This window comes from Meles meles, chromosome 9 (assembly GCF_922984935.1).
Source record: "Meles meles chromosome 9, mMelMel3.1 paternal haplotype, whole genome shotgun sequence".
Lineage (NCBI taxonomy): Eukaryota > Metazoa > Chordata > Mammalia > Carnivora > Mustelidae > Meles > Meles meles.
In genome coordinates, this window is record NC_060074.1 from 81,997,630 (window position 1) to 82,021,275 (window position 23,646).

The 23,646-nt window shown below is 36.7% G+C and overlaps 1 protein-coding gene across 1 annotated transcript; it reads left to right on the forward strand.

Annotated features, from left to right (window-relative positions):
- Nucleotides 1-165: 165 nt before the first annotated feature.
- ZC3H15 (zinc finger CCCH-type containing 15) lies at nt 166-21,502 on the forward strand. The gene is made up of 10 exons (XM_046019546.1): nt 166-381; nt 7,839-7,940; nt 12,612-12,723; nt 13,758-13,910; nt 14,337-14,428; nt 15,565-15,747; nt 17,043-17,189; nt 17,355-17,456; nt 18,209-18,332; nt 20,692-21,502. Exons 1-10 carry the CDS (start codon nt 307-309, stop codon nt 20,880-20,882), a joined length of 1,281 nt encoding a protein of 426 aa, XP_045875502.1. The 5' UTR covers nt 166-306; the 3' UTR covers nt 20,883-21,502.
- The last annotated feature ends 2,144 nt before the right edge of the window (nt 21,503-23,646 follow it).

A 23,646-nucleotide genomic window follows, 5' to 3' on the forward strand; every position in this document is an offset into this window, starting at 1 on the left:
CCGGGTGGATGAACGACATCACAAGTGATGCCAAGTCATTTCCCCACGTCCCTTCCCTGCCCCCTCCTGGCCGGCCGCGGCACCAGCGCACGCGCAGCTCCGTTTCCGGGCGCCCTCCTCGCGACCCACAATGCTCTGCGGCACCGACCTGTCGCAAAGGCCGCATTTCGGCGGCGAGTGAGCGTCTTGCTTTCCGTGCGGTGCGGCGGCGAAGGAGGCCCGTGTCCTCTTCCTCCTGCCGCGGGGCCAGATCCCCTGACGGTGTCCAGCTGCGCTTAAGTCTGGCCGGTGCCACCTGTCTCCGCAATGCCCCCCAAGAAACAGGCTCAGGCCGGGGGCAGCAAAAAGGCGGAGCAGAAAAAGAAGGAGAAGATTATTGAAGTGAGTACCTACCCCCTCCCCCACTCATGCTGTGAGCCCTCAGGGAAGCAGCCTCCAGGTTCCCCGCTCCACAGCTTCTCGCGTCTTCCGGGACGACGTGTACCCCTCTGGCTCTGTGGCCCACTGCCCCTTCCCCAGCCCCATGATGACGCTCCCTACCTCTCATCGCTATAGTGACGCTGTTGGCGCCCCCGCACCCAGCCTTTGCTTCTCTGCCCACGCGCCCGCCTTCACCGACCCAGGTCCGAAAGGGCACCCCTCTCCCCTACCCGTTTCAGGGTTTTGACCTTCGCTAGTACTTAAAATTGAAGACGTTTCTAGCCTGGTGTTTTGGAAAGTACACTGAATGGGCTCGGATCAGACTTTTTCTGAGGGGGTCGGCTCGTGAGGAGCCTTTGTGTTCCAATTTTACCTATCACTTAGGAGTGGTAGTAGTTTCGAGCTAACAAATTACCACTTCGTGGCTTTTTAGATCTATTACAAGTTTCATGGAGTGGTGGTTTCTTTAATTAAGGTCGCAGCTCACCGTTTTGTACATGGCTCTATACATATACATTGTGAATTATATCGGCTCTGCTTTAAAAGAGATTGTTTAGTGTCACTAGCTGTATTAAGTGCCGTACCTGAATTTGTTATGCATTCACAGATATGTAGATGCACATACATATGTGTGTATACACACGCATTTATTCAATTAGTGCCCTGAGTCACAGCTCTTTATGGCCGAGGAACATTATTGACGTTCTTGAATGTTTTATATTTGCCTTCTAATGACTACCACTGAGTTTCCTGAGAACTTTTAAACAGTTCTTCGTGTTCTTTGGATATAATTGGAAAAACCCATGACCATTTTCCTGCTTATGGTATGCCTGAGTAATGGACACCCTTTGTGGAATTGTTACTTTTTATCAGAACTAGACCAAAACGCACGTTGGTTGTTTTGAAATGAGTTTATTTATAAATGATTACTGGTTTTATTTGTTTTTCAAAGGTTTTATTTATTTGTCAAGAGAGAGAACACTCAAGCAGGAGGAGCGGCAGACAGAGGGAGAAGCAGGTTCCCCACTGAGCAAGTAGCCCATGCGGGACTCAATCCCAGGACTCTGGGATCATGACCTGAGCAGAAGGCAGACGCTTAACCAACTGAGCCACCCAGGCATACCTAAATGATTACTGTTTTTAATATTTGCTACTTATAGCCTTGAAAAACAGCAGTGAAAACCCTCAGGGCTTCAAAATATAAACCTTATTGGAACTTGTCTTTGTCAATTTTTACATAATTTTTAAATTGTGCTGGTTTAACATGCTTGTAAAGAATTCTAGTAATCTTAAAATTAAAAAAAAAAAAGAAAAGAATTCTAGTAATCTTTGCTGAGTTCCAGCTCTGAAGCAGAACCTGTATTCTTTTTTTCTCTATTTTTTTTTCTTTTTTATGGAGCCCACCTTAGGGCTTGAATTCATGACCCTGAAATCATGGCCTGAGCTGAGGTCAAGAGTGAGAAGCTGAATTGACTGAGCCACTCAGGTGCACCCTCCCAACCTGTATTCTTATTGCTAATTTGTTCTGTTTAGAACTGTGATGAAGCAGACAGCCAGAACTTTAAAAGCAATGACTATCTTCTTCACACATATGTCTCCTGTCACCTTTTTGAACAATCTGGACACTGGCACTTTAGATCTCTGGAAATGGTGATCTCATAGCACTCAGTACTATATAAACCAGGGACATGTACCCCTGTTTTGACATTTTAGGGATCACATTATACTTGTCAGTTTCCTTTACTAAGATTGAATTAACATGATACAAAGCAAATTTTCCTTATAGACATGAAATTGAATATTACCTGACTAAGTATACCTCCTGCATTATTGAACTTTTAACTGTATGCAGTGATTTTATTTTAAATTGGCAGGAGTAGTAGTTTTGTTTTAAGGAGTTTTACATGAAAGTTATGTACTGTTTATCAACCAAAAGTGTAGGTATATAATGGGTACATTCATCTTTTACACAGTTATTCTTTAGGTAAGGAGAAAGCAACCTTAGTTTCATTAATGAAAACTTAGCCAAAGAAAAATACAAAATAAGACAGCTGCATTTTTTAACCAAAAATACCCTAACAGTGATGATGTTGGCCCTCCCCTCCCCCCCCATTTATCATATATGGTGGGCATTTTTTTTTTTTTCCTTAATGGTAGTAAGGTTTTGTAGACTCAAGTGTACTGCATGGATATTTGCTACCAGTGGAGAGGTACAACAATATTGTGAATTTAGTGTTAAGGTTATCATTTGTTGTGAAATGAGATATACGTAGAAAATTCCGTTACTCAGCCTGGTTAGGAAACAGTATAGTCCTCTTTGTTAAATATTATAGATGACCTTTTTTTTTTTTTTTTTTTTTTTAACTTCCCCCAAACCCTAGCATATCCTGATGGCTAGTGTATGGGTTAAGGATGAAAATTGATTGAGGAGCTGGGAGCAAAGACTGTTGTACTTATCAGCAAAATGGAACTAATTCCTGTATTATAGAGCTGTGGTTTAAATGAAATGACATTTGTAAAATACTTGACATATAGATAATAAATGGCAGCTGCTATTATTTACTATTTAAAAAAGAACTAGTAGGTGAAAATAATCAGTCTGGCCTGTGCCGTCTGTATAGGGTTTACTTTCTATCACCTGAAATAATTTCCTTCTGTTGCCTACATTTTTTTCTTTTTCTCTTTAGAACCTTCCAAAATGTAGGGGCGCCTGGGTGGCTCAGTGGGTTAAAGCCTCTGCCTTCGGCTCGGGTCATGATCTCAGGGTCCTGGGATCGAGCCCCGCATCTAGCTCTCTGCTCTGCGGGGAGCCTGCTTCCTCCTCTCTCTCTGCCTGCCTCTCTGCCTAGTTGTGATTTCTCTCTGTCAAATAAATAAAAATATTAAAAAAAAGAAGCTTCCAGAATGTATTAATTGATTTGCATTAATAGGTATTTTCTTTCTGAAATGAGTATATTAAAATATGTTATGGTTCTGTTAGACATTTATGCAGTTATCGCAAATGGCATATACTATTTGCTTTCTTAGAGCTAACATTTAATAAACTGAAGTCAACTTTGAGATGTAGATTTGATAATGGAAAGAGAAAGGATCCTTGGGTTGTAGGGCATGCAAATAAAGTGTCCAGCTAAGGACTTGTAGCAGCAAGAAAGTGGTAGTAAGACACCTAAAGAGATAATATCCAGATGTGTAAAGGATGGAGAAAGAAATGATTGGTTGCCAATGGAAAAACTTTAGTCGAGGTCAGTTGTTGATTATTTGAAGTTAGATTAACCATCTGTAGAATATCCATTTCATGAATGGAGAACAAAAATACATTAGACCGTGCATGTGGCGGGTGGGGGAGGCAGACAATGACTATCGAAATAAAACAGTGCTTGCTTCTGCTTACCCTAGTGTCCCAAAAGGTTGTCTCTAGTTGTCTTGGAGTACTATTCAGTGTTGTCCTGCTTTACCAACCCTTCCCCCTTGTTTTCACACATCTTATTTAAGGAGTGGAGGCTGGCTGTAAAAAAAGCATGATTACTTAATGGAATGGCAGGGGGAAGAAAGGGTCAGTTTTAAGTGAATTCTGGAGTTCATTGAATGTTAAGGCTCCTGGAGCTTCAGGGAGCCATCCTAAAAAAAAAAAACCCCAAAAAAACGTGTTTTCTAAACTGCTTTGTATTCAGTTTTGCACATCCAAAACATACACATACACTGTTCCTTCCTTATAACCTAAACTTTGGGACCATATTGATCCAATGAGGACTACTATTTCCAAGTTTATTTTTTATTTTTTATTTCTTTTAAATAAGAGATTTTTTTTTTTTTAAGATTAGAGAGAGAAAGCATGGGAAGTGGAGGGTCAAAGGGAAAAGCAGGCCCCCTACTCAGTGGGGAGCCCAATGCCAGACTCCAGGATCCTGACCTGAGCACAAGGCAGTTGCTTAACCAACTGAGGCACCCAGACACCCCTCCCAGTTTTATTTTAAGCACGATTTGGGTTCAATTGTAACTTCCAGTCTTCCTGTCTCATACTCCCCACCTGCAAAAAGTCCAGTTTAATCTTCACATAAGTGTCCTAAATTCAAGAAAAAGGGAGAAAGCCCTTTTGAAGTATTCCAGATTATAAATCATCCTGTTTTCAATAGGTGGTGGTAGTATCCCACATCAACAATGTGGTATTCAGAAAGCATTTTGTGTACCAACCTGCACAGTAACCTAACTAGGTTTCTCTGGAAAATAGTTTTTCATGGTGGAAAGAACAAAGACTTTGCTTGGAGTCAAATATGCCTTGGTTCAAATGTCATCTGTGTCACTTAATAGTTAACACTTAGTGAGCCAGACACAATTATCAGTGTGTTGGGGAAAGGAGAGAAGACAAGCCACGTACAAGTGATAAATTTATACAGCTTTTTTAATTCTCTCAGTGAGATAAGTTTTATCACCCTTTTTATAATTGAGGAAACAGGTACAGGGATTAAATAACTTGCCCAAGGTTACTAAATTGGCCATTGGCAGAACTATGATTCAAACCCAGAAAGTGTGGCTGCAGACCCCCTACTGTTAACCAGTGTGCTCCACTACTTTGTAGTAAATCTTTTTTTTTTTTTTAATTTTATTTATTTATTTGACAGAGAGAGATCGCAAGTAGGCAGAGAGAGAGAGAGAGGAGGAGGAGGAGGAGGAAGCAGGCTCCCTGCCAAGCAGAGAGCCCGATGCAGGGCTCGATCTCAGGACCTGGGATCATGACCTGGGCCAAAGGCAGAGGCCTCAACCCACTGAGCTACCCAGGCGCCCCTGTAGTAAATCTTTTAACTTCCACAACAGCCCTAAAAGGTTAGAGTGAGACCCACTTTATAAATAAGAAAACTGTGGCAAAGAAGGTAATTTGCTCAGTTTTGTTTGAGCTTAGAACTTTTGCAGCCTGGTTCGAGCTTATACTCTTAAATCGTTACACTATACAGTCTGACTTCAGAAGAATTGTTGAACAGTTCTCAGCTTCAATATAACATAAGATTGTTAACAGGATTCAATAAAATATATGTTGACTTTAGGTTTCATGAATGCTGATTAGATGTGTCCCCTGTCTCTGTGAAAAAATGATTTCTGAGCTCTAACCTAATTAAAGACTTTAAAAACACAACTCATTCATTATCTCTTTTAGGCTGGTTAATTATGTGCTAAAGCGGTGTAATTAAACCTGAAAAATTGTTTTTCTTCTGGGATCTGGAGCTTGTATACTTCTATCAGAAACTGTTGTCATGAATATTTTTTTCTAACTAGGCAAGTCCGCTTAGAGCACTTTTTTCTTTCCTAAATCTTCATATGTTAGTATCTGTCTTGCTGTTTGGCCTTGTTTATTCAGTAGTTTTGTGGTTAACATATGGGGCATGGTTTGAACCCTAGTTACGCTCTTCTCTGGCAGGCCTTATGTAGATGCAGTTGCACTTTGATCTTGATATTTTTATCTAGGATTTTCCATCTCCCCTACCTCCCAAGAGAACTCACTTTTTGTAAAAGGAAATTGTCATTTCATACCCGGTTGCTGCATGTGCTCATTTCTTTTCATATATCACGTTATACTTGACTATCTTTTCTTCTTACTGAATTGAATGTTGAACTCTCTTACCTATAAAAACAAGGGACACCAAGGGCACCTGGGTGGCTCAGTGGGTTAAGCCTCTGCCTTCAGCTCAGGTCATGATCTCAGAGTCCTGGGATCGAGCCCCACATTGGGCTCCCTGCCCAGCGGGGAGCCTGCTTTCCCCCTCTCTCTGCCTGCCCCTGTGCCTAATTGTGATCCCTCTCTCTGTCAAATAATAAATATATATTTTTTTAAAAGGGGGGGATACCAGCCCTAAAAAAAAGTTCAGCATGTTTGTATGTCCTACTTTTTTTACATGCGTAAATTATAGAAAATTGATGTAGAATTTTGAAATACGATGGGATATTAAAACGAGAGAAATTTAAGTAGGGGAAAGTGAAATTTTGGTATATGGATGGATGTAGATGTGAATGAATAAAAAGATACTTCTTAATGAGCACCTTCTAGAGCTGAACTATCTTCAGCTTGGCAAATGTTAAGAAAACTGAAAGATCTGTTTTACTGATTTTGAGATTCTGTAAAGTTACGTCGTGCTGAATATTTTCCAATACTAATCATATCAGTACTGTTTTTCATTTCCAACATGTCCACATAGGTATTCTGCAGCTGTAATACTTCCTATTACTTTGTCCCTTCCCTCAGAATAATACCAAAATGAAGGCTTTAAAATTGTCAGTTTATTTCAGACTGATTATTTTCAGAGGGTCTCACGTTCCTTTCAATAGTATAGACCTTTTTACCTGCTCATCCTTTCTCAGACCTACCCACAAACAAGAGAATGAAAAAGATGCAAACTCCCATTTTAAAATTAAACATCTAGGGTCAGCTAGTCAATTCAGTTGGTAGAGCATGCAACTTTTTTTTTTTTCCAGATTTTATTTGTCAGAGAGAACAAGCAGACAAGCAGGGGAAGCAGTAGGCTCCCCACTGAGCAAGGACCCCCCCCCCCCCCAAATGGGACTTGATCCCAGAACCCTAGTATCATGACCAGAGCCAAAGGCCAATGCTTAACCAGCTGAGCCTCCCAGGTTCCCTGAGCATGGAACTCTTGATCATGAGGTCATGAGTTCAACCTGCATATTGGGCATGAAGCTTACTTTAAAAAGTAAATAAATTTTTAAAAAGGATGAAGTTAAATATCTGTTTAAACCTCAGTCTACAAAGATTGATAGTGTATGGATAACGTTGGTAACTGGCTCAGTAGAAGAACAGAGCTCAACCGAATAAGCCACTCAGGCACCCTTATAAATAAATCTTAAATTTTTAAATTGTTTTGAGAAGATAATTCTCTTACAAAAAAGCAAACAAAAAAAAAGTGGAGTACATAATACTTATGCAGTATTCCTAAAATGTGTTCGGTTGTACATAATCCCTTAGGGTACTCTGAAAAGACTGCATTCTGAAGTTAAAAAAAGATTCAGAATCGCTACATACTACATCCCTTCTGGTAAAGGCTCTAAGATAGCTTACGTTTAAGAATTAAAAACATTGTTAGGCAAGCATTTTCCTAAACTTTCTTGACTGTAGGTCATCTTGTCCTATATTCCAACACTGCACATCCTGTAGAATTTATATGCTGAAACACACTTTGGAAAAAGCATCCTAGAGTAACAGGTTTAATAACGATAGTTTTAAGTATATATTGAATTGTGAAGAATCCTGGGTCGACTTGATGTTTTAGTGTTTTGCATGTTTATATAGCATACTAAAGTAAAGTTTTCTTACCAGTGCATAAATGAAAGAGTGATTTTTAGATCTGACTGGAAAAAAAAATAGATGAGAAATTAATATAAATTGCTAAGATATTTCTGTACTCTTTTTCATTCAGGACAAAACTTTTGGTCTAAAGAATAAGAAAGGAGCAAAGCAACAGAAGTTTATTAAGGCTGTCACTCATCAGGTTAAGTTTGGTCAACAAAATCCACGTCAGGTAAATAACTTAAAATTTCTGCATTTTCTTCATATGGATGTAATAAGGCATCTGTTACAGATAGACGTATTTGGAATGGTAATTTATTTTAAAATGGAATCCTACTCTAAAACTTTTCTGCATCTTGCCTTTTGTTACTCAGCAGTATGTCTTAGATATTTCTCTAAGCCATTTTGATATAGCTCTAATTTCTTCTGATGGCTTCATACTGTTCTACAATATGGGTGTACTGTATACATCCATTTCACTATAAGTGATCACTTTGTTTCTAGCTTTTTGACATTAGAATAATTCTATGAGAAATGTCTGTGTACGTGTGTTCTTACAGGCATTTGTGCTTTTTTGTGACACATTTCTAGATCAAGGGAAATGGACTTCTTTTTTTGTTTGTTTGTTTTTTGAAGAGAGTGTGAGAGTGCCAGCTGGGTGGGGAGGGGAGAATCCCAATTAGCTCAGAACTAATGCAGGCCTCGATCTCATGACTCTGAGATCATTATATGAGTGGAAATCAAGAATCTGATGGTTAACCAACTGAGCCACCCAGGTGCCCCAGATATCTAATTTTAATAGATGAGATTAGTTTCTGTGGCGAATGTAATCCTTCACATTTTCATTTGCAGTGCATGAGTTGTAGGTACTAACGTTCTTTTTAATGTTTTCCAATCTGGTAAGTATAAATTGAGACCTCATTCTTTGCTTTGTTTCCCTCACTACTAGTGAGTTTGAGTATCATTTGGTTTATTTTATTGTTGTTCTGTTTTGAGTACCTTTTCAAATGGTTGTTGACTGTCTGGGTTTATACTTCTCTGACTTGTGTATTCATATCCTTTGCTTTTCTGGTTGTCTTTTCCTTGTCAAATTTATGAGAGACACCTTTGTCTGCATTACAGATAATTTATGATGTTTCTGTTTCATTTGCTGTACAATAATTTTTATTTTTTGTATTGTCAGGTATGTCTAGCTTTTTAAAAATACAGTTAAAAGTCTCTTGTACCACTGGATTATGTGTGTTTTTCCTAGATTTCTATTTTATTTTTACAGTCTATAATTTGTGATAAATTTATTTTATATGTCAGTAAGTTAATTTTCTTTCAAATAAATAGCCACTTACACAAGCGTCATTTATGCCACCAAATTGAAATACTATTGTTGACATATAGTAAAGTCTCAAGTTTATTAGTATCTATTCCTGGATTCTCTTTTCTCTTCTGTTTATTGTCTGTCCCTAAACCAGTATCCCATTGATTTTTATTATAGTGGCTTAGTAACATGTTCTGTTACCTTTTTTTTTTTAAGATTTTATTTATTTATTTGACAGACAGAGATCACAAGTAGGCAGAGAGACAGGCAGAGAGAGAGGGGGAAGCAGGCTCCGTGCCAAGCAGAGAACCCAATGCAGGGCTTGATCCCAGGACCCTGAGATCATGACCTGAGCTGAAGGCAGAGGCTTTACCCACTGAGCCACCCAGGTGCCCCTGTTCTGTTAGCTCTTAAAGGAGCTGATTTCCCCCAAATGTTACTTCTTTTGTATTTTTCTTGGCTATTCTTAGGCATTTATTCTTCCATATGAATTTTGAAATCATTTTATCTATTGACAACATGTTCAAAAAAGTTAGCTCCTTTTCTTCATGTTCTTTAAATCTTTCACTTTCTTGAGTTTAAAATTTTACAGACATGATCTTTATTTTAAAAAGTACTCTTTTTGCCGCTCTATCCTTAACTTTTGGAAATACTTTTTTTCATCTGAGAATATCAGAATATATGTTTGTGACTGCAGTCTGAAACAAATTTCTCTCACATATATTGTCTGCAGATTAGTGCATTGAGCATTTTTCTTTTCTTATACCCAGCTTGATTCTAGAGCCAAAAACTATTGATCTTTCATGCTGCTAATTTAAGAAAAGTGTATGCTTAGATCTTGGAGTCATCTTATTTGTTTCATTAACTTAAATTTTAGTGACACTTATCCGTACAGTGGAAGGATAGTTACCCTTGTAAGGTACTTGCGGTGGTTAAATGAGAAGATAATATGAATCTTCTGGTGAATATAGGTGTGTGGAAAGAATTTACTTTTCTTCCCTTATTCCTTTTTTCAGTCCTGTTCTCCTCTCCCTATTTTTTCTTCTAGTAGGAAGTATATTGACAGGTAATTTTATATTTTATAGACCTGAGAAAGCCTGAAATTTTCAGTGGTGCTGGTGATGGTTAGGATTGATGGTACTTTCAGTATTATAATTTTTGATAATTTCTTAGGTACTTGGACTTTTATCTGCAAAATAAGCAGCAGTCTTGCTGTTAGAGCCAGGCAGTAGGTACCCCACTGTAGGCCCTGTAGTGTAGAGGATGACCCTACTCTATGTCTCCTCTAGACATAGCTCTCCCACAGGCAAGGAGTCAGTGAGGTTAAGGGAGTTTATACCATCCCTCTCCACAATACTTGAGGGCCTACAAAGGTCATGTTGCCTATACTTAGAGCATACTATACTGCCAATATGCCTGAAGTACTCAGAAGGAAAGTTGTGTGTTCACTCCAGCAGCGCATACACAAAAAAAGAAGGGTATGTGCTGGGAGTATGGACAGATCTGAATCCATACCATGTCCTTCCCCACACCTTCCACCTTCATGCACACACATGGTGGGATGAAACTCTGTGTGGGAAGACGAAGAGCCAGAAGTTGACTCTTGTTTTACTGCCGTGCTCCAGTGTAGAACTCCATGGAACCTGGACATTTTAAATTTGAACCCGTCCTTCCAGGTTGTAAGGTATATTTGTCAAGTAGGGGTACAAACCATTTTATTTAGCATTAGTTTGATTTCTAACTTATAAATATTCACAGAAATGGTTTATGGGCTTCCAATGTATCCTTGCTCTGGGTCCATAAATGTTTGAGATGAACCTCATGAGCAAACGATAGTTTTATTATAGATAAAATGACTTAAAATTTTTTTTTAAATGTTTTCCAATTTTTCCATTTGAACACATCTACCATATGATCAAAGTTAGGATTTGGGATGTCTTTAACCTTATAGCATTTGACCATTGCCTTCCTAAAATTTCTCCTTCCTTAAGTACTTTTTTTGTGCTGGATTTCCACCTGTATCTTTGATGTTTCTTGGACCCTTTTATGGGCTTTTTAAAGTTGTGTTGGCTCATTTAATATTGGTATTCTTCAGGGAACTGTCCTCTGCTCTTGTCACTTTTTTTTTTAATCACTTCTTTATGCTATTCTTGAGTAATCTCATACATACTCAAAGTTTTAATCAATTATTATCTATAAGCTGTTTCTAAAATCTTTATTTCAAATCAGGCTCTCTCCCCAGGTATCAAGATCCTTGTCCACTTGCCTTCTCAGTAGCTCTATTCAGTTGCTCTGTAAGCATCTCATACTCAGTATGTCTAAAACTGAGTTCATCTCCACCTTCTGCCCTGAAACCTGTTACTCCTGTATACCCTGTCTTGTTTAACAGCACTAACCATACATGTGATAGTCCTAGACCCCACCCTCTCTTTTCTACTTCATTTCTAGTCAGTCACTTCGTACTGTCAGTTCTACCTCCTTAAGAGTTCTCACCTCTTTTCTCCAACCTTGCTACTAATGCCTACTTTAAGCTCTTGTGTTTTCTTGCCTACAGCAGTTGCATTAGCCTCTTCATTTTCCTTGCTGTTCTTGGGCTCCTTCTAGTCCACTTTTCACACAGTTGCCATTGTGGTCTTTATAAAATACAGTCTGATTGTGTCATTGACTTCCTTTAAGCCATGGAGTTTTACCTGTCACCTACTGATGCAGTCCAAACTTTTCATTGATGTTTCTCATACTGTGTTCCTTCTTGTGCCTCTATCTTTGCATTGGCTGGCTCTCTGCATTCCTTTTCTTACCCATCAGAAAAATTCATCCGTAAAGTATTAGCTCAGTCTAATTTTCATAGGCATATAGGCGTTCCTTGTTCTCAGAGAACCATGTATTATATTACAGTTGTTGACATGTCTGTCTTCCCACTAGAGTCTGAGCTTCTTTAAATAAGCATCTTTATCTTTTCATCTTTGTATTCCCTGTCATCTAACATAGGACCTGACATATAAATGTTTGGATGAATCCTCTAATCATATTAGGTATGTAAATCGTGTGCCTGGAACTATGTCATATGTCATATTTGTTTTGTTTTATCTCCCACATTGACCTAGCTCAGTGATTTTCCACAAGGGGAATAGGTATTTTGGGTGGTACAGTTCTTTATTGTCTGGGACTGCGCATTTCCGGATGTTTGCATTTCTGATCTTCAAAAGGCACCCTCATGTTTCTGGGAAGTGGGTGGTTGTCATAAGAAGAAAATCCCAGGTGAGAACCATTTACTAAAAGTGCTGGGCATGTAGCAAATGCTTAATAAATGCTTATTGCTGTAAGCTTTTGAATATGCTTTTTACTTGGCATGGTACCATTTATAAATTTTTTTAAGTCAACTGATACAAGATTTCGCAGTTTCATTTAATAGTTTAACCACACGATTTAATATATACTTAAAGGCCGTTGTAACACTGATACTAAGAGGTATGGACTATATATACATAAAGGTGCAAATGTTTGTTAGTGATGCTCTATGTACTATTGTATAATGAGAACAGTTTTATTATATGAAACCAAATTTTCATATTATTCCTGGGAATATTTTAGGTAGCACAAAGTGAGGCCGAAAAGAAATTGAAGAAAGATGACAAGAAGAAAGAATTGCAGGAACTAAATGAGCTGTTCAAACCCGTAGTTGCTGCTCAAAAAATAAGTAAAGGTAAACTTTAAATGTCAGAAGTATTATTTTTATCAAATATAATTCATATTTAAAAGCCTCTTGATTTGTTTTATGAATACACACACACAAAAAGCACAAACCCATAAATACAGAGAATAAACTGATGCTTTGCCAGAGGTGAGGAGGTTGGGGGCCTGGGATGGGCAAAAGGATGAAGGGGAGTGGGATGTATAGGCTTCCAGTTACAGAGTGAAGAAGTCATGAGTATTAAAGGTATAGCAGAGGGAGTATAGTCAGTGGAATTATAATAGCATTGCATGGTGACAGATGGCAGCTACATTTGTAGTGAGGGTGGCATATCTCTATGTTTTCAAATCTCTATGTGGTCAAATCTCTATGTTGTACTCCTGAAACTAATGTAACATTGTGAGTCAACTACAATTTAAAAAACCTTTCATTTGTTTTGATGTATATTTTCTTCATATAAGCCAGTGTGTCAGCTATGGAAATGATATTCCCTTTGTCAAAATTAAACTATATCAATGACTTTCTTATAGTTCATCTATATATGTGCTCAGCTATGTGATTGTGTAACTATAAATCCAGCCACTAGCCCCCCACTTAAGGTAAAATTAAGGATTTAGACAGTCTGCTAGTTGATTTATAATATCTGTTCTTTGGTAGACAACCTGTGGTTCTATAAATTATAAGTTCCAAACTCTTGGTAGTATATCTCCATGTATGTTTATATTTCTCCTTTGCCTCTGCCTCATTGACTGAAACTAGACAAGTGACTATGGAATAACCTATGAGTTTGTTTGGTTTCCCACCCCTGGAAATAAGAGTAAGAATGGAAGGAATAATGGTAAGAATAAAAGAAACAAAAATGGGTAAAAAATGGTGTAGAGTGAGCTTTAAAGAAATGTCTTAGTAATCACTTATAAGTGGTATTTTCCTCTCACATCAGTGAATGGAAAATAACAAGTTCACCAGTGGTAATTATATCTCAGATAGAAGCTATAATTTGTGATCTGGCAGATTGTAATACAAATACCTTGTGCCATTTGACATAGGTGCAGATCCCAAATCCGTGGTGTGTGCATTCTTTAAGCAAGGACAGTGTACTAAAGGAGATAAGTGTAAGTTCTCTCATGACTTGACTCTGGAGAGAAAGTGTGAAAAGCGAAGTGTTTACATTGATGCAAGAGATGAAGAACTTGAAAAAGGTATTTTTTAAAGACATTTTCTTAAAAATATCTTTTGGTTGTTACTAAGATATTTAGAACTTGAAGATTATTTTGCTCTTAGGAAGGCTGTGTTTGTAAAAAAAAAAAAAAATTCTTTTTCACAAAATCTGAGTTGACAGCATTATGTCCTTTGGTTAAATAAATGAGGATGTATAAAAAGCAGTTGCTTCTTTTGAATTAGTCCCACCCTTTCTTCCAGTACTACCTTCTCATTTGTCTAAACTGCTTGGGATTTTGGTGAATAATTTCATAGCACTGTTTATTCCTATCTTTGGTGTCATTTAAAGAAAATGTGTTAGGTTATAAGTCTTACATCCAGCTTTCCTGTCTAAGGAGATATGCAGTATGTTTTGGGAACAGTAGATAAAATTACAGTATTTAGTTTTCGTATCTCTTTTTATTTAGATACTATGGATAATTGGGATGAGAAAAAACTGGAAGAAGTAGTGAACAAGAAGCACGGTGAGGCGGAAAAGAAAAAACCAAAAACTCAAATAGTATGTCCTTTTCTTGAATTGAGTTGCTGTGATATTTATCATTAGGGAGAATTATGTGGCAAGGTATATGCTGCTATTTTTTACTGGATTATTTTTTAAATTATTGGAGCTTTTTATAAAGTGCATCAAGCTTTGTTGGAATTTGCAAGTGTTAAGTCATACAAAATTAGATTCTTTTTCAAAAGTAGCCTTTGGAAAGCATGTGACTAAAGTCCTCAAGTGTCATTTTCTGAGGTGATTTTACTTTCTCTCAGATATGGATGAACACGATCACATATTCAGACAAGAATTCTTTCCTTGTGCAAAGTGAATGGAGGGACAATTGATAAACACCTACTCTAATGATGAGATTCTTAAATCAAGAAGGTGAAAATGAGTTTTGGATAGGTAATGGCTCTAGTATTCCAGGAAATGCACTTTTAAAAATTTGTACCTTTTTTCTCGGACCCAGCATTTGTGTCCACATATTTACCTATAGTGCAGTTATAAGTGAAAAACCTTGATATGCTAGAAAATTTCTAAGCACCAGTTTTATTTATATCTGCTGTATTTTTTTCAGGAAAAGAATATTGTTAATTTTCACTTCTTTCTTTTAAAGTTTATTACCTGAGGCTTCAATACAATTGTATTCTGCACCAAAGGTCACTGTCCTTTGTGTTCCTTTTGTACCTTGCTTGCTTTCTCCCTTCTTAGATGTGAGAAATTACCTATAATTTCAGGTAATACAAATAGTATTTGTATCACTATTGCATGTAATGAGTTTTTAGGAAAGATCAAAACAAAATCATTGGGTTTAGTTTTTTATAACCAAATTCTTTTTTTTTTTTTTTCATTTATGTAAAAATCAGGGTTGGATTACATTTACAAAGTCTAAAACTGAGGCATGTCCTTTTGTGTAATTCAGAATTTGGAGCAGTGTTGAAAATAGAAATTTTATATAGATCTTCTCTAAAGGGAATTTACCATCGTATTAAGTATTTTAAGATTGATTTACGTGTACGTTTCTGTACCAAGGGTGTTCTGAAAAGTGAATAGCCTACGGGTGTGAATAAGAATGTACTTGTTCCATATATTTAAGCATTTACCTTGCAAATGGACGACACTGAGCTGCTACTGTGAATAATATTGTCTCATAGGTGTGCAAGCATTTCCTTGAAGCTATTGAAAACAATAAATATGGCTGGTTTTGGGTATGCCCTGGAGGTGGTGATATTTGCATGTATCGTCATGCACTTCCTCCTGGATTTGTATTGAAAAAAGATAAAAAAAAAGAAGAGAAAGAAGATGAAATTTCATTAGAAGATCTAATTGAAAGAGAGGTAACTAGAATTTTTTCCTCCTATAAAACTAAAGTAGTATTTATCGTGAAATTATAATATTTACCACTTGGGGGCAATAGCATGTTATTATGAAAGGGGAAAAAATACGACCTTTTCCCAAAGTTGCCTAATTTTTTTCTTTAGTTATTTTATGTCTAGAATATAAACCTAACCATAATCACTAGTCCATCATGACATTAATTTTAGGATTATGAAACAATTTTTTATGCCACTGGTTTATCAGATAAATTCTATAAGATTGTTGTACTAGTATATTCATTAAAATGATATTCAGACTGATTGAACTTGAAGTTTTAGATGTTTCCCCTGATGTCTTATTTTTAGCCATTTTACTAATCAGTAATATGTATTGAAGAAAACAGTTCCTACAGTTTTCCAGTTGTATATTTTATCATCCCTTGGGTCAAAACTCTCACTGTGTTGGTAGAGGGGAATATGTCTCATTGAAGAAAATCTTCTGCTCCTCATTTCTGGTTCAGCACAAAAGAGGTTTACTCCATGAGATTGCAGATGGGGCCATTGAGTTAGTAGATATGGCTCCTGGGAGTGACAAGAAAATGTTGAGATTATTGGAAATTCTAGATTTAGGATTGTATATTTCAAGTTATGTACATTTGTTCTTAAATGGACATATTGTTTAGTGTCTCATATGAGGCACTATGCTATAATAGAAAATACAGACTTTGGAATCTGGTATATTTGGGATTGTTTGCATCCTACTTCTACCAGGTACTAGCTGTTAACCTCGGTAAATTTCCCATATCTTTCTGTTTGCTTATTTGTGGAGATCAGCGTGTTAGCATGTGTAGAAAACATTTAATACTGAATAGCTGGCAGATGTTCAGGAAGTATTATTTTTCAATACATTTATTACTTGAATATTGGCTCTGAGGAGCAGATGGTGTTTTTGCCTAGTTTTTTCCCTCTTTTCCTGAGGAAGACAAATGAAACTTGGATATTTTCATGGTACTTTTGATATTTTTTGTTTTCAGCAGTTGACTTATTTTAAAACCTTTTCTCATATGACAGGTTTTACTCACTTTCAGTACCGAAAAGAAATGCACCTCAGAATAATATATTTTACTGTGTTTATAAATGTTTGTATCTCTGGACACTCATTTTACTCATTGCCATATAAAATGAAAATAAATCTGTTTATTCTAAATTTGATGTCTTAACAGTCATGGGCAAGAACTTAATTGCATTAAGAGAAAATTATTAAATATTGTTATAGGTGATTTGGGGGAAAATAAACAACTCTTTTGTCTTTGCAGCGTTCTGCCCTAGGTCCAAATGTTACCAAAATCACTCTAGAATCTTTTCTTGCATGGAAGAAAAGAAAAAGACAAGAAAAGATTGATAAACTTGAGCAAGATATGGAAAGAAGGAAAGCAGACTTCAAGGCAGGGAAGGCGTTAGTGGTACGTCCCAAACTCACCTGAAGAGATTGTTTATTTTTTCTTTCATTTTATAATTTCTGTGTCATGCAAGAATTTATTATAATTTAATCATGTTTATGTCTGAAATCCATGACCAAGAAATGTTCAAATTTTACCATGAGTTGATATATTTGTGTATCTGAATAGATTAGTGGTCGTGAGGTGTTTGAATTTCGTCCTGAACTGGTTGATGATGATGATGAGGAGGCAGATGATACCCGTTACACCCAAGGAACAGGTGGTGATGAGGTAAGAAGAAGCTTTGGCACCTCATCTCCTCATGTTGATGGAGAGAAACAGTGGAGAATAACAATAGAATAGCATGGTTAAGAGAATCAACTCGGGCCTCAGTTCAAATCCTGACCCTAACCTGGGAAATCATTTACACTGTAGGTCTCTACCTTGATCTGTAATAAAGAGATAATGATAATCCCTGCATGCAGGCTACTTGTGGGAGTTAAATGAGTTAATAAAATTATATTACAGTTCTTTATACAGAAAGTAGAACAGTGACTGCGGTAGAGTTAAATGCTTGTATGTATTAGCTAAAAAGTATGTGTTTTATTCTCCTAAAAGGAAAATGATTTTTTTTTTTTGTTTGTTTAATATTTTGTACTGGAAAAAAAACGGGACAGAGACTAAAAAGTACAGAGTGGGGGAAAATTGAGTAGGGAGCAGGAAACAACAAAATCACTCAGTTACAGGCAAACATAGCTGATTATTCATTTTTTGTATAGTATAAAATTTTAACTTCTGTCTTTGAGTTGAAAATAAGTGTCATATTCTGTATGTGAGAGGAAGAAAGTTGAAATATTACATTGCTCTTTTTTTTCCCCAAGAAGTTTAGGAAAAGGAGTGAATTTTGGCAGTTGTCAGTTATTGTTTTCACTTGGCATTAGTAATAATTTTGTTTCACTAAGATAAATGTCAGAGGTAAAAGGTAAGTAATTTATGAAAGCTGTTCTCATAAGTAACAACTTTATTTTTTTATGTTTTTAAAGGTTGATGATTCTGTGAGTGTAAATGACATAGATTTAAGCCTGTATATCCCAAGAGATGTAGATGAGACAGGTATTACTGTAGCCAGTCTTGAAAGATTCAGCACATATACTTCAGAAAAGGATGGTAAGTATGCTAACTTTTGTATTCCAAGATTCCAAGAACTAGAACGCTGTCTAAACATAGCAGGGGTGAGACTATGGACTCTGAAAAACAACCTGAGGGTTTTGAAGGGACGGGGGTGGGAGGTTGGGGGAACCAGGTGGTGGGTAATAGGGAGGGCATGTGTTGCATGGAGCACTGGGTATTGTGCAAAAACAATGAATACTGTTACGCTGAAAAAAATAAATAAATTTAAAAAAAAAAAGATAAAATTAAACATAGCAGGGGTGGACAGTTAGACCAGACTGGCAAACTTTGATGTCTCAGGTACCAGACTGGTAACATAAATATGTGTGGTTTGGCTATATACAGAAATAGTGAGTCGTGGAAGCTGTAGAATTGGTGGCTAGGTGGATACTGAAGCCATTAACTGGAAGTAGAAGGGGACAAAAATGAATTTGGAGATGTAACTAATCAGTTTGGAACCTCATGACTTCGAGATATTTTAATTATCAAAAGTGGCACTGTCAACAGGAGGAAAACTTTGAAAATAATTTTTGTTGGTAGCTCAGAGTGAGTGAACTCACCCAGGCACAATACTTAACAGGAGAACATTGTAGAATATACTGCAAACATCAGTTAGAGTACTCAAAAGAGGGAAAGCTTGAGAAGTACAAAGGAAAAGAAAGAAGAGTTTCAGAAAAATTAAGTAGGATTTAAACTGGAAATCTTTAGTGGCAGTAAGAAAGGAGTTGTAGGAATTAGGGTGCCAGTTTTCATCAGGACTACAATGATAAGAGGAATGAAGAGAAAAATAAGTGCAGATCACTCTTACAAATTTTGTTTGAGGGGGAGACATGGTCATGGGAAGGGCTTATATACCAGGGGGAAAAGATTGGGAGAAGAAAAATGGAAGATGAAAGGATATTAGTTACAGAAACAAGATCTGGAAATATAAGTAATAAGTTCAGTTAAGAGTGAGAATTGGGGGCACGCCTGGGTGGCTCAGTGGGTTAAGCCTCTGCCTTCAGCTCGGGTCATGATCTCAGGGTCCTGGGATCGAGCCCTGCATGGGGCTCTCTGCTCAGCGGGGAGCCTACTTCCTCCTGTCTCTCTACCTGCCTCTCTCTGCCTACTTGTGATCTCTCTCTCTCTGTCAAATAAATAAATAGAATCTTTAAAAAAAAAAAAAAAAAAAGAGTGAGAATGGGGGAAACGCTGGGTAGTAAGGCTTGTTGATAAAATTTATGTCTAATGGTGCCTTGTCTGAGGAGTTGAAAGAAAAGTGAACATCTGGCATGGTTAATATGAGAGGAAAACGTAGAATACTAATCAAGACAAAGGTTGTGTATCCTTTATTTTTACAATAAAGGAATGCAAGTTGTAACTTGAAAAACTGGCTTGCCCTCCTGAGATCTGAGTGCTGTCAGGCTATTGTCTTAATGCCAATCTGAAGACTGAATTTGCTCCTTTTAGAAGTAGGGCTGGTAACAGTAGGCAAAATTGCAAGTACTTCAGAGTCTGTAATCCCCCAAGACTTGACATCAAAGATGTTTAAAACAGCTAAAATCTAAGTAAGGCTATTAAAAATTGTCTTTGTGTAAATATTGGTGTCTTTGAACATGAAAAGACAGCATTTTTGTTTTCTCAGTCTTTCCTAGCCTATATTAGTAGCTGCATAACCCTAGGTTCTTTTTTCACAATTTGATAAGTTGAAATGTTTTGGGATTCACATCTCTTTGCAGCATTACAACTAGTGTGATTTAACTGCTGTACCCCAAATCAAAAGCTAAGTAGCTGCTAATAAACATTTTTTGATTCCATAGTCATTTATTCAAAATACTATGTGGAAGCTGACTTTTTATTTTTTTTTTATTTTTTTTTTTTTAAAGATTTTATTTATTTATTTGACAGAGAGAGAGATCACAAGTAGGCAGAGAGGCAGGCAGAGAGAGAGGAGGAAGCAGGCTCCCTGCAGAGCAGAGAGCCGGATGCGGGGCTCGATCCCAGAACCCTGAGATCATGACCTGAGCCGAAGGCAGCGGCTTAATCCACTGAGCCACCCAGGCGCCCCGGAAGCTGACTTTTTAAAAACCTAATTGCTAGGTCATATAGGAAACACTAAATTACATGAGATAAATCTTGCTTTCAAATGTGTACCATTAAGCAATCAGATGTCTATAGTGCATAACATACTTGCACTAGGTATATAGCTTAAGCTTTATTAGGCTTAGAAAAAGATCATTTCTTGTTGGAGTAATCAATCTTAGGAAAGGCTTTCATTGAAAAAGGAAAAAAAAATGTAGTATCAGTCTGTGACTCTCAGTTGCTAATGGAATAGTGTTTGTTTCTTGGCCTTACTGATTTCAATGTTTACTTTTAGAAAACAAATTAAGTGAAGCTTCTGGAGGTAGGGCTGAAAATGGTGAAAGAAGCGATTTGGAAGAGGACAACGAAGGGGAGGGACAGGAAAATGGAGCCATCGATGCTGTTCCTGTTGATGAAAATCTTTTTACTGGGGAAGATTTGGATGAACTAGAAGAAGAATTAAACACACTTGATTTAGAAGAATGACACCAGACAAGTCTGAAAAAATTAAGCCAGCTCAGCATGAGTTGAAATTGACTACAGTAATTTTTTTCCACCTAGAATTCTTCAACAGGATGTTTATTTCCCATGCTGATTCTGGAGGGCTTACTCTCCTCCAAAAAAGGAATATTCTCCCTACGTCTTGTCTTCTGACTTTGGCTACATCTCATAGTAAGTTCAGAGTAGTTCATGATAAATTGAAAATATAATGGTCATTGCAGAAAATGATTGTTGTAACTGTCCATTCAAGTAGGAAGTGTGACTGCTTTTCCAGCTTTTGGTTTTCATTGGGCATGTATTATAAGAACAACATAAATTTAAATTTAAAATACCCTTCATTTAACACAGTTTTTAATGAGTGTTTTTCTTTGTATTTATGTGTTTCAAAGACTGCCTAAAATATGAGCACTGTATTTCATAAAGGAAACTGCATATGCAGATTCAGTATTGTATATCTTTGGACAATTAGATGGACATTTAAAAAGAAACTACTTTAACCTGACAGAATCAGCTGCAATGCCCTGTGTTAAACTGTTTTAAATGTTTCCCTCTTCTTTTTTGCCAATAAAGTTGTAAATAAAGACCATCATACATTAAAATCCAAATATAGTCCTTTTTTTCTTTAAGTTTTTATATGAATATTTTCTTAGAATTTATAGTTTGAGGATCTCTTATAGTTAGCACAGGAGGTATAGACAGTTAATGGATTCTCTTAACTGGTTATGGGACTGTGTAGAATACTGACAGTACTACTATGAATTCAGTAAACTATGAATTTGGCTTTAAAAAGAGACTATACATAATGCTATAGGAAAGAGTAATTCCCTAATTGATAGATACCAGCCTAATTAAAGATCACCTACAGAACTAATTACTACTTAGCCATTTTTGTGGAGATCCATGGTATTAACAATATTACATGCTGAAATTTGATTACTATGAAAGAGTGTAAACAAATTCACCAGAAAACAGCTGAGGGTCTTTGTCATTGAGTTCCCTAAAAATTAGGATGATACAGTTAAATGGACATAATTTACAAATGGCAAATTTGTGCCAGCAGCTTTTTGTCATTTTCAAATATTTGTGCTGTTTCTTTTATCTGCAAATAAAAATGGATTGTAAAGCATTAGACTAAGATAATAGTATGAGCATGTCTGGTGATGGCGCAGTTTCATTTCTGCCTCATAAATTTTTTGATTTTTAAATCTGAAATTTAGTTTCTTCATCTGCGTAAAGCAGTGCTTCTCAGTTATAAAACCTAAGAAAACATGATTGTAAATCTTGTCAAATGATAATATCAAAGTTGATAATGACTTGTACTGTAATTGACACTTTTAAAATGTAGAACTTGAACCAAGTTTATTTCCCATATGCAATGAAAGTATACTTTGTATATAAAAAGACTGCTTGAGTTTTAAAATTTTGATCTATGAAAGATTGTTTATTTCTTTATGAAAAGTTTTAAATGTTACCAATTATAATATTTAATAATGAAATATTTTCAAAATAATGTAGAGTTTAAATCTTTCTAAAGCTATAGCCCAAGCAATTCTTTTCTTTTTCACTTTTGAAACCATCTAAAACTTTTCCAAATGATTGTATTACTTTAGACCTTACCTTTAGTCCTTTTACTTTAGGCCCTAAATTGTGTGTGTGTGTGTATTTTTAAATATATGTGAAAGGCCTTTTTAAACAAAAGTATGCTGAAGACTTTCAGTTCTTGAATTTAAAGTATTACTACCTTACAGCAAATACGTGATTTTGAAAACCCAAATTTTCTTTAGTAAGTCAGTCGAAGGGAAATGCTGTCATGGAGGTAACTTTTGATACCAACGATTCTTTTTTTTTTTTAAGATTTTATTTATTTGTCAGAGAGAGAGAGTTCGAGAGCACAAGCAGGCAGAGTGGCAGGCAGAGGCAGAGAGAGAAGCAGGCTCCCTGCCAAGCAAGGAGCCCAATGCAGGACTTGATCCCAAGACCCTGGGATCATGACCTGAGCCTAAGGCAGCGGCTTAACTGACTGAGCCATCCATGCGTCCCGATACCTACAATTCTTTAAGGTGGCCTTTCACCTATCTTGCCCTTAGGTTTCTTCCATCATAAATACAATCAATATATGCTCAGAGAATGCAAAATATTTTAATATGAGAAAATCAAAATGTAAAATTAAATCTTCTAAAATAACAGTATATTTCAAAAGCAGTTTTGTTTTGTTTTTTTTAAGATTTTATTTATTTATTTGACAGAGAGAGATCACAAGTAGATGGAGAGGCAGGCAGAGAGAGAGAGAGAGAGGGAAGCAGGCTCCCTGCTGAGCAGAGAGCCCGATGCGGGACTCGATCCCAGGACCCTGAGATCATGACCTGAGCCGAAGGCAGCGGCTTAACCCACTGAGTCACCCAGGCGCCCATAACAGTATATTTCAGAGGCCAATCGATAGTTTTGTATTGTTCACAGTACAGTTACCGTATATTAGTACAGTAAATCTGAAGTTAGCTCCTCTTTTCAAACCCATTTACACATAACCACATAGTTTTTTCTTACAAATTGTTCTTTTCTCTCATTCCCATTGTTAACATAGTATATCTCTGTAATCTAATTTCAGTTATGTGACTTAGCTTCATTTTAAAAGGCCTGTGATTTAGACATACAGAAACTTACAGTGTAAGCCTTCCATAGTTTTGCACTTATTTCCTTATAGTCTGTAAAATGAAATTATTTTCCAAATGTAAGAACTTTTAGTTTTCTC